General features: G+C 37.8%; 1 protein-coding gene across 8 annotated transcripts in view; it reads left to right on the top strand.

Annotated features, from left to right (window-relative positions):
- The window catches only part of Endoa (SH3 domain containing GRB2 like, endophilin-A), a 35386-nt gene extending 24298 nt beyond the window's left edge, over positions 1-11088 (top strand). For 2 of the 8 annotated variants that reach the window (XM_071789109.1, XM_071789110.1), the window contains exons 7-13: positions 1028-1099; positions 1608-1708; positions 1783-1886; positions 2729-2847; positions 3484-3573; positions 4535-4653; positions 4952-11088. In XM_071789109.1, the coding sequence (XP_071645210.1) occupies positions 1028-1099; positions 1608-1708; positions 1783-1886; positions 2729-2847; positions 3484-3573; positions 4535-4653; positions 4952-5071 (725 nt within the window). In that variant the 3' untranslated portion in view covers positions 5072-11088. The remainder of the gene's footprint in view (positions 1-1027; positions 1100-1607; positions 1709-1782; positions 1887-2728; positions 2848-3483; positions 3574-4534; positions 4654-4951) is intronic. The other 6 variants (XM_071789111.1, XM_071789112.1, XM_071789114.1 and 3 more) reach the window with 6 other exon arrangements.
- The last annotated feature ends 1011 nt before the right edge of the window (positions 11089-12099 follow it).

Raw genomic sequence — 12099 nt, 5'->3', positions numbered from 1 at the left:
TTCCATTTCGATTCTTCACTTATACTTTTCCAGCGTAACGTCGGTGGGTTTTTAGGCTCTTTATGAAGACAGCTTCGTCTCCCATTGTCGGCATGCGTGTGGGAAAATAGAATTATGTTTCGTACATGATTCGCCTCTGTAGATTAGGATTGTCACGATAAAATCGTTGCATGAGTAGATGATGCCGGTGGTGCAACTCTTTTTTTTTTGCGATAGAAAGGCGATCCCTTGCTCGCATGCTGCGTTGCATGAGCACGATCAAATAGAATTACAAATCAGCGTTATAATATGGACTTGAAAGTAGAACGCGAAAAGAATACTTTTCTTTTATGTCCGTTTTATACAGAGAAAATTATTTTTGACACGATTAGCTCGCTTACTGCAGCGCTAAAAATACAGAAAAAAATGTGTGCAGTGGGTTAACAGAATATTTATCCGTGTACTTGCAGTTTATATAAATATTAAACGTATTAATATCTTTAAATCATGTAACTCAATAAATTTTTTTTTTTTTACAAATGATACGATATTGATATATTACTTTATATTACATATATAATATTTTATAAGAATAACATATTGGGTGTAATAATTGTTAGATCCAAGTCCGTTAAAATTAAACGAATTTCGACATAACAGCCAAAGTATACTCGGTATTTTTAATTTGTTCAGAATAATAGATAATTGGATTTAATTAACACTTTTATAAGTAAATACTGCCGATGTGTGTATATGGCGCAAAATAAATTAATATTGACACTCTCGATCGTTGGGCGGGATGATAATTTTATCAGAGTGCTCAATGACACTTAATTAAACACGGTTTTTTTTATAGCGTTAAATACACCTAATAACAATTCTTGTAAGTTTTATATACTTCGCTTTTATGCTATTTGAACTATTAATTTGAATTTATTGATACGTTTTCCGCGGTCGCGATTCTTTTGTGTTATTTGCTCCGAATGAATTTGCGCTTTCTGCTGATGATTGATGTGATATCTGTTTTTGGCAATCGCTTAATTATTAGCGACCGGAAAGAGATCCGTCAGTCCGCATGTTGGAAGTCCAGCGCGATCGGGCACTTCGTCGCCATATGCGGGTATGACTTCCATTACGTGCCATTTTGAGCTTACATCCCGTATTTTTGGAAATTTATTACATATTATCGATCAGTATGCTTCTACCGTAAATTTCCTGTAAATTTTTCAAAAAAAAAAAATTTAGAAGATAAACCTGCATAGAACAAAAATGTAGGATATTTTTTGGATTTTTTAAAAAGATGTTTTCGAAAGATATTTTTAAATATTCCTAAAATACGCTTCTTAATTATATATTTCTAAATTAAATAAAAAATTTAAACTGTTGTGCCGCACAGTCTTCATGCATTGTTGCTAGTTTTAGAAATGATAATTTTATCAAAGCGCTCAACGGCACTTAATTAAACACGGTTTTTTATAGCATTAAATTACATTTGCGCGCTCGTAGAGCTAATTACGCTTCTTTATTGTACCCCGCTATACTGTATAAGTGTTTAGATTTAGAATATGAAGCAATCCCAGTAGTGCAACCTTTTTAATGCCGTTGGCGGGGCGACCGTTTGCGAACAGGTTCTCACGTTTCAGACGACGAGATTCGTCAGGCCGAGGAGAAGTTCGCGGAGAGCCTCCATCTGGCGCAGATGGGCATGTTCAATCTGCTGGAGAACGACGTGAGTCGTTGTTGCTAATCCGAGATGTTGCGCGTTGCGCCACAGATCGTGATTCTTACGTCGTTCTTTTGCAGGTCGAACAAGTGGCACAATTGGCAACTTTCAGCGAAGCTCTTCTCGAATATCATCAACAGTGCACCGAGGTCCTGAAAGGGTTGACGGAAATACTCTTCGAAAAGTATGTCTGATCATATGGCGCAATTAAAAATCGTTATAAAAATCGAATGTGTCAAATACGAAACTGATTTCCATAATTTTCTCGAATGCGCGAATTAAAAATGAGTATTTAAATTAAAAAAGTTACATGCATACTCAATTATTTCGTTTTAATTTACGAATATTTTTTCGTAATATAAAGCGTAATATAAAGTATTAATATAAAGTATTAATATAAAATATTAATAAAAAATATTAATATGAAATATTAAACAACAATGGAAATATTAATCGACTCTACTGGCCATTATAATCGCCAAGATAATACGACCACGATTTGGTTCGATTATCGTCGGCGCGCAGTTACTATGGTTGGAATAATATTGTTTAGTTTAATACAGGTTATTGCGATAAATATTATCACATGCCTCAATGGTCGAATTGGTACGACACCCATCACGAAATGAGGGAGGTTCCAGGTTCGAACCCTGGCTGAGGTAATATTTTTCGCAATAAATTTAATTAATTATAAATGAGATACTTATATATAAGTATCAAAGATTAGATGACGATAATCGAACCAAATCGTGGTCATATTGTCTTGGCGATTATAATGGCCAGTAGAGTCGATTAATATTTCCATTGTTGTTCATTATTTGACTGGCGAAGTAAAAGTGATTCATTCTGATAAAATATTAATATAAAGCGCGTTATATTAAATATATCTTTTCACAGCTAAATAAATAAGCAAATCTCTTGCGTAAAAGAAGATCCAGTTATCCGTTTTTGTGTCTATGCATGTGAATGGTGGCAATCATTTCTTGGCAATAATATTGCTCACGGATAAATGTCTTAACTCTTCAGGAAAGAAGAGGCCGCAAATCGACCAAAGTTGGAATTCGTGCCGAAGACACTGGCGGATCTGCACGTGGACAGTGGATTGACGCTGGACCATATGAACGGTGGGAACTTCTCTCTTCACGGTAAAATGCATTTCACAAATACTCCACTACACCACGCGACGACACTCGGGTGGTCTGGCTGTTAACTGTTTCTCATTCCTTATTCTCTTTCTGTCATGCCCGAGGGGGAGAGGGAGGGTGGCGTTTACGTACTATACCCTACGTACTACATTGACCAATATATTGCATTCTCCTGTCTCTTTTACCCTGTATGGAACGTCTAACGCCTCTCGCAAAATATTCGGCGAGATGTGTGTCTAATATTCTCTGTTTCATTTTTTTTCCGCACGTACAAACTCTACTGCGAACTTAAGTCAAAACTGAACCGGATACGAGTCGTTTAATTTAAACACGGATTCAAGTATTGCAATATAAATCAAGCTTCCTTGAAAAGTTAATTGGAACGTTCGATGTTCGATTAAGATGTCGCAAGAGATAAATCGCGGATCCGCGCTAAACAGACGGATTCATTGTACTATCAATTACGGGTATCGGATGTTAATCTCTCAAGGATCGACCTCTGCGATTGCGCGCGAAATACACACATACGTACACACGCACACTCTCGCCACATTGTCATACCGTCACCCTATTCTTCCTCCGATTGTGCTGTGTGTATAATGTGGCATACCTGTCTGTCCTTTTGACACACTGTAGGGTCAAGTCGGGCCGGCTCTCCGCTCGCGGACGGGAAGCGCTCGCAGCTCGAGCTATTTCCGGCCGGAAACCCGCCACAATCTACCAATGGTAAACTTTGCATGGGGGTTTCCTCGTCTCTCTGTCCGGCGAACAAACAAATTCCTTTTCGAGACCGCGCGAGAGGGCGGTTGCACCAATTGTTGCGCTGTTAAGGGCGCTTAACGTCCACCGTAATTGCCTAAAGTTTCTCGCTCTGTCTAGTAATGATCCAGAAACAGGATGTCGAGTCCAAAATCAGGATTGATAATCGAGGCTGTTGGTGCGACCGATCCGACTGCGCAATTTTCTTCTTTCTCTTTTTCTTTCGATGAGATTTTCCACCGCTTTCTATAACGACGCTGATGACTGATCACTATGCACGTTTATTAGATAGTGTCGTGCCACCCTGTAGAAGAGGGTTGCGCTGAATAGTTTTTAGATCGAATGAATTGAATGAAATCCAAGTTGAGCAAGAAGGAACATAGTGATTCATACAAATTTTACTAAATTACAAGTATTATAATTGGATTTATATTTAAGTATTTATTTCAATTTTGTAAAATATTTCTGATAACATATGGGAACATAATCTTTCCTGTATTTTAACTTGACTATTTTTTTTAGTTTTAGAAGTGATAATTTTTTGGAAAAATCTCATATTTTTCTTTAAGATATTTCAGACAAAAAATGTAGAAATTGAAAGAATTGTCTCCTTCTGCCGCAAAGATTTCAATTAGCTCACGCAGCTTCTATTGATGATTAAGCATTGATTTCACTCGAGGGGTTTAATTGTATCCTCGAGCGTTTTGGGCCACGTTTTATTTTCGCATTTAGAAAGAAATCGACATTACACACTGCTGCTTTGTGCAACACGGTTTTTCCGCGTGAGATGGTTTCACAACCACCAAGGCAGATTGTTAAGTGTGTAGTTTGAACGTATGATGCGATACGCACACTGCGACGTGTTTTTTTTTACGTTAGATTAGCGCGGCTTTTAGCAGTTTAGCACACTCGTGCTGACTATTTTCAGCTTCACCCTTGCCCTCGCCGAGCAAATCGCCAGCGAGAACGCCGTTGACACAGAGATCGCCGTGCTGCACAGCCCTGTACGACTTCGAGCCTGAGAATCCCGGTGAACTTGGATTTAAGGTAAGCTCATGCGATATTATTCGCCGAAAGCTTGAGCCGTTGTTCAAAAAAGTCTAAAAAACATTTAAAAAATGTTTAATATTCTTCAGACAATTGCATAAAGATATTCTGTCTTTTCAAACAATTAAAAAAAAATCTATTTCATGATTTTATAATACTTAAATCTTGTTTATTACGAATTTGATTCGTTTTTGTTCCAATCCCTTCGATCAATCGGAACTTTTATTACTCGGATTCTTGATCTCTTTAGAAGCGAATGATTGACGAGGTTTGTATCTTAACATCATCTGCTTTGCAGGAGAACGACACGATCACCTTGACCCAGAAGATCGACGACAATTGGTTCGAGGGCAGCCTGGACGGCCGCACCGGTTACTTCCCCGTGACCTACGTGCAGGTCGTAGTGCCATTACCCTAAGAGGACGCCGCGCATTTTGAAGCCAAAGACCCTGCGTATTCGTTCACTAGCGTCTACCATTACAGGATTATTCTGCTCTCCAGCTAGCCTAAAAAACCTAGACGATTTTTCGACGACATATCTTACCTATCTATTGTCACTTACGTTGCGATTTCAAGCTTACGTCCAAGACACAATCCCGAGTTTCTCTAGACCTTTCTCCCCGCCAGCTATACGGAGACCTCCTTCCCCATAGACCACCCTCCCCCCGAGAATAGACCTGTTACGCATATTAATGTATATATATATAATGTTATAGTGTATTTTATTGACGTAAGGACCGCGCGCGCAGAAATACACATGCACACGAATGCATAGATACATATAGACGTATTATACGTATACAGACACGCAGAAACCTGTATTAATACATACATATATATATTATATATATACACATACGCATATACAAACACTCAGACACATCAAAGTACCTACGATAGCAGTTCACTGTCAAGGGCGGCTCTCTCCTCATCTACTTTTCTACATTATCTTCCGTCTCGTTGAGATGCTTTCGAGATATTTTCAAATACAGTTCGAGTGCACAAAAGAAGAAAATCGAGCCTAGCGTGAAACGATTTATGGCGGAGCGCGCGAATTTTCCGATAGTTCCCTTTCTGGCATTTAATTAGTTTCACCGCCGAAAGTGTCGTATCGTTTCGGTAACGAGCCGATAACTCGGCGCTCTGTTTGTTCTGTTGCAAACTACACTTTCGTCCGGATATTATGTATCGCTTGTGGATTTTGGACGGGATGAGATTACTCCAGCCGTTATTAAATTCCTCGTTAAGATAAGTGGAGGCTTCTAGCTTTAGCATTACTTCATTGTGTCGAAATTGGCGTCAATTCTGATTATATCTTCGCTTAATACTTATATTATTAATATTAATATTAATAATATAATTATTAATATCAAAGAGAGAATAATTCGAATTGCTAATCAGTACTAGATAATTCAATAAAGTAATGTCATAATAATCTAGAAAAGAAGTCATTAAGCTTCCAATATAAAAGACACTATTAAGTGATCTTGACATTCTTCTTTAACTGTTGCATTTTTAATTGTTACATACATAATTGTTACGTGAGAGTGAATTTTAATGCGGCTGGAGCAGTCTTATTCCGCTCTACTTACTCGCCCTCCATTCGCAAAGAATTCTTGGCCACTAAGTCGCGTATAAGTTTCTTCATAACTCTCATTTATCATCTTAATTAATTAAACGGCTTTCCTCGCGAGAGTTCGATCATTCAACCGCGGCACATGTTTTGCGTTGGTCCGCGCGACGCAGCAAACTCGTTACTCGTGTAATGTACTCGTATATATAATAATAATGTTACCGCAATTCGTATTTCCATTCCTCAGTCGAAACGACCGTTCTTTCGGCTGCTTACCGTTCGTTCTTCGTTTTCACCGTTTTTCCTTTTTTTATTAATTGCTAGGTGATACTAGCTAGAAGTTTAGGATTTACTTTAAGCGAACCTCGAAATGGCGGCAAATCTCTTCCACGAAATCATTATCTGTGATTGTTATAGATGTTACAGTTGCTGGCATTGATTGTTTTTGACAGTGACGATCCAATTCGGTTGTCAGAAAACTTCCGGGTCGATGTTGATGATAAAACAAAACTTGGAGAAAATGGAAAATCAATTTATTGGAAACGTTCAATCAACTGTCTTTTGTATTCGCGTGACTATACTACTATTTCACATTTATTTTTAATTGCAGAAAAATACTCGATGATTATTGAAATATTTAGCTGTGACAGTTTCGGAACAAAGATAATGAAAGATTTTTTCTATAGCAGAAATATTAATACTCTTTTAAAACTATGTGAAATTGTGAAAAATAATACATTTTTTAATTTTTTATATTAATATTTATATTTTAAATTTCGTTTTTTTATTGAATTTTCAACACGCCCGAAACTTTTTCGACGTTCTTTACGATATTTTTTACATAATTTGCATCGCCTTAAAGAAAATTTTAATTAATTATTTAGAATGTAAATATCGTTTTTCGTATGTTTGAAAAATGGCCAGACGCAATAGTTTTAATTAATTAGTAACTTTCGAACACAGCGCAAGAGTAAAACAAGAATGAGGAGTAAGAAACTTCCCGTTTAACCCAGAACGTTTATACATCAAGTATGTTTTACATGAGCGCCCGGCAACAATTATAGTTTCGCAGCGTCCTGACGTCAGATTTCCTTTCCCCCCCTTTTTCTGACTTTATATGAGAGTTCAACCGCCAGAACAATGAAAGTAATTAAGGAACTTGGTTATTTGTTGCCACGTGGATTTTAGGTAAATCTTCGAGCGAGATATCAGCTAAGCATAATGTAATGACACTAGAGTATATTACTTACACGTATACATATTGTCGATAGAGGCGACGGCGAAATCCGACCGCGTTATCTGTTCATTATCATTGTTCATATATTTTATTGTCATTATTATATCATTGTAATCGCCGCACTGGCAAAACGTTCTTGATTATACATATACATTGAATTCAGAACGAGATTCTATTAAATCGAAGGATTTCAGACTCGGGACATTTTCCGAATTGAGTGTGCCGTTAATAGGATATAAGACACAGATACGCAGGGGACGTAGGATAATCTGATTTCGTAGCGTTTCAGCTTTTCCAAATAATTTGTGCCGTTCATTAAATTATTTTTCGAACGGTAACGCAAGATTCTCTAAATAGATTGTAGAGCTAAAGAATTTTTAAGAAAATGATAGAATTTTCGCGTACGTAGTGTAGCGCGATATGAAGAAAGACGGATGGCTTAAATTAGTGATAATCTCTTACATTCCGTTGGAATTAGAATACCTATAATACGAGTATTAAAGTGACGTAGTTGTAGTAGAGATGCAGTCAAATCGGAGAATGTTCTTTGTCCCGCAGAGCGATACGCCGATAACGAAGGGCACGTTCGTTCACGTTTAACATAATTAAAGTTTATGATCGCTATATCGATTAACGTACTATTGATGTTATCACTTGCTGCTATCACCGTCGCCAGTTAAGTCCTTACTTGAGACGGACGTCAACTAATAAACGGAGGACAAGTCGTGGAACGTGGAAAAAAAGAGGTCCGCATGCAAGTTTCACCTCTACACTATTATCGCTGTGAGATAAAACGAAATCCCTTTCGGAACTCGAGGTGTTATCGATGTTGTGCAATATTAAGAGTTTAACATCATCGGTGTTTAGCCGGTGGGGGCCATCGCTGGATCAGTGTTTCTCAAAACATCGCGAAGATTTACGGGGGCACAGAGGGAGGGGCGAAAAAGTGAAGGGCGATTGTATCGAATATGACTGATAACTACTTCTGTTAATTAATGGGCATGAAGGGTGTAATCTGCTAGAAGTTTGTATTAATTTTTCTCTTGTGTAAAGGCGATTCGAACTATGTCGAAGCCTACGAATCACTTTCGTTCCAACGATCTTGTCCGATGCGAAGCGATAAATCCGCATCGAACGGACGTGAACATCGGAAATGACGATTTTTACTCTCGGTTATTCGCATGGTGTAGTTTGTGCGTCACCGTATGATGGAATTACTTTCTGGAAGCTCCTTAAATTTGCGCGAAATAGAATATGAATTGGATATGAATAAACATGCACGATACGGTTCGAAATTATCGCCCAGCATTCGTCGATGGGCAGAAATTAATTACCGAGCTGCAATATTAATAATACAATAACACAAAACAGATAACGATAGTTGAAATTAAGAAGATTTAATTTCAACCTTTATCTTGCAAATAGATAATATTAACGTGTTTAATTTTTAATCAACCTTGCATTATATACAATAACAGAAATCTAAATTAGAGAAGGTAAAAAATTGGTCATTAAATTTCTGATGCGAATAACCGGAGATTAGAAGAAACAACTTCGACCCCTCACAGCTCGATCACAGTGGGATCATGATTTTTGTTTATATAATGAGAGACTGGTGAAGCTTTGTCAATTAGAACGATAGCAATAAAACGCTGATTATCTCGCGTAGAGAATTAAGGGCGGATGAGGATTGTTCAGGGTCCGGAGCTAATAATTTCAAGGTCCCCAGTGAACAATGGAAATTTAAAAAAGAAATTGAATTTTTTTATTCTACGGCATTTTACGCAATTAATAAGATATTTCCAGTATTGAGATATATGGATACTAGACAATATGTTAGTAGTTTTCGAAAACCTAGCAAAACCTAATAATTTTCACAAATTAATATTTAATACAATTTTAATAAATTTTAGTAAATCATGAGGTATATTTTAAATAAAATAATTGTATAGCTTAAAATCTTAATTTAAAGTCAATCTTTTAAAACAGCATCCTAATTAGACAATTGCACATTTAAAATAGAAGGAAGTGGCGGTATCTTTGTGATACTATGTGCAGTCACGAACATTTCAGGAATGGACTTATGGGGATCGCTTGATTAGTTGCAGGACCCGAGCTTAAATATTCTCAATTACTCTTACAAATCCGTTCCTGATCGATAATTCTCGCTGATCGGCAATGGGAAGAAATAAATTTGAGAAACACTGTGCTGGGGGAAGAAGAGAGAGAAATATACATATATATGCTATTACTACTTGTGCGGGAAGAAATTTATATTACTGCGTGATATACTATGTTAATTTATATATATCGCGTCGGTCCGCGCTTTGCGTTCGATTGTTCGTGGACCGGTTCGCGCAATCTGGCATGGCGGATGAAGAGGAAGAAGAAGAAACACGAAAAAAGAGGCAGCGAGATTGGCGCGATCGCGAGAGAGAATGAACTTAACGATAAATACTAAAATCGGTATCTTATTCTATAAATGTTGGCTATTGTTAAATGTTGAATATTGTTCAGCGACGAGTTCGCGCGTCTTCGCACGAGAAACACGCGTTTTTATTTCACTTAATATATAATTTTTATATTAATATTTGTCTAGCTCTCCGCGATCTAAGATAATTTCGAAAGGAGATTTAAATCGCTTATTAAACTGCTCGGACTTTTGTGTATAGTCAATTTTTATTTTATATTGTTTTTAAATATTTCGTAGATATTTATTTATATTTTATAAAGTGTACTGAAAAAATTGTTGCGTTGATATAATAATTCTGTAGAAATTCACTCACTATCTTAAAAATAATAGATAATACTTTACTTAACTTCGTCTGAATCTACACGATTCACTGCATTTTATTTGTTGTATTCGAATATATGTATTTAAAAGAGAGATGAAAACAAATGTGGACAATTATATATTGAAATATTTTAATGATTTTAATATAAACGCGTGCTTCTCGGGCGAGCATGACGAGCTCTCCGCGTTCTAATTGTAATCTAATCTATTTGGGGATCGAGCGGACGCGCCGGATCTATCGATCCCCGCAGAAAAAAAATCACTGAGCATCCTTGGTCACGGAGATAGGAGCTTCTGGTGTTTTCCCACTTTCCCTACCTTCTTCTTGCTCTCTCTTTCTCTCTCTCTTTTCTATTTTTCCTTCCTCGCATTCTCCTCTGTACGTAAATGTCTCTCCGACTTCCTGCACACGTATGCGTGTGGGATCGGCACGAATCTCGCGTTTCTCGAAGTGTCCCGGGCCCACTTATATTTTGTAAGCGCCAGAAAATCCGGGATCTGCGGGAGACACGAGATGCGTTATTAGAAAAAGAAAAATCGGTGCCCTCTCGACAATATCCTGCCCTCCCCGGACGCACCCCCCCGCCCCGAGCCGTTTCCCGTTGATCCCCGTTTTGACGAAGTGCGAAGGGGGCGACCAGTGGATGCAACACAGTGATACTTTCAGACAATACATTACGATTAATTACACTTGTATTGGTAATAAATTAATCTACTACGATTATATTGAACTCGATTGAAGAAAAATATACGATATATATATATTCGATTTCGGTCAATGCTAAATGATTATTATAATACTAATTGAGAAATAAAGTGTGCTCTATGTCACGACGTCAATTTTATTCCGCACTTCGAATATTCTGTTTCTGTTACTTATCTTTATATACAATTAAACGTTAATTGTGTGTTGATACACCGTTCAATTATTCTTCTATTCTTTTTGTTTCTTTTGTACTGATTATTGATTCGATTATTTGAAATGTCTGCTTCAAGTAATGCAAAGATTTTAATAATGATTATCTATAATTTTAGTTGATGTGATTCTAAAATTTGATACCGAAATTTGAGAGATTTAATTATCGTGTCGCTTTATTCCCTAATTATATTCATAATACAATATTTTATTATTATCGTGACGTAGAACTGCATATTTTTTAATCGTACTCGGTTATCTAAATAATCTTACGCCCATTATACATCTTAACAAATTTCTTTCTCTTTTTTTAAAAATGTATTTCAGTTGTTATACAGAAATGTAATCGCGAGAGCAAAAAAGAAATTGGAATAAGAGAGAAAAAAAAATATTGGGTGGCCGACGAGGCGCGCAACGCTTCAGATCATTTGCAGAGTTAACCAACCCTGTGACATGATTTACCGGGGGGGGGGAGGGGGGAGGGAAGGAAGGTAACGTACAGCGGGGGTACGGGCATACCGCATCCATAATGCATGTGTGTCTTCCCTTCTGTGGACATAATTGTATGCGATATTACCCGGGGGAGCGCGACTTCTCTTCTCGGCGCGGCCGCGGTAACAAGGCATACTATCATCATTCTGTTCGGGGGGGTAGAACCGACCCTATCGTAAAAGGCCATCCCCTCGCGGTTTGGCGGCCACGTGGTATCGCGGGGATCCACGAGAGCGAGCCCGGGTCGCCGCGGCTGGATCTTCCTCTTCTCCCATCGAGGAGGTGGTCGTCGGCGAACGCGCGAAATATCGCCTTTTGATGCCCAATTACAGAGGCGCCCGCTTCTTTTATACGTTCCTCCTTCACAGCCGTGGCCGGACGCTTACCACAGAGAGCTTAAATCGACTTCCCTCGGGACGGCCAGCGCGATTTTA

The sequence above is a fragment of the Temnothorax longispinosus genome, chromosome 9 (genome assembly GCF_030848805.1).
Source record: "Temnothorax longispinosus isolate EJ_2023e chromosome 9, Tlon_JGU_v1, whole genome shotgun sequence".
In the NCBI taxonomy this organism is placed as follows: domain Eukaryota; kingdom Metazoa; phylum Arthropoda; class Insecta; order Hymenoptera; family Formicidae; genus Temnothorax; species Temnothorax longispinosus.
Note: the sequence above shows the minus strand (reverse complement) of the source record. Positions and strands in the feature narration are given on the sequence as shown.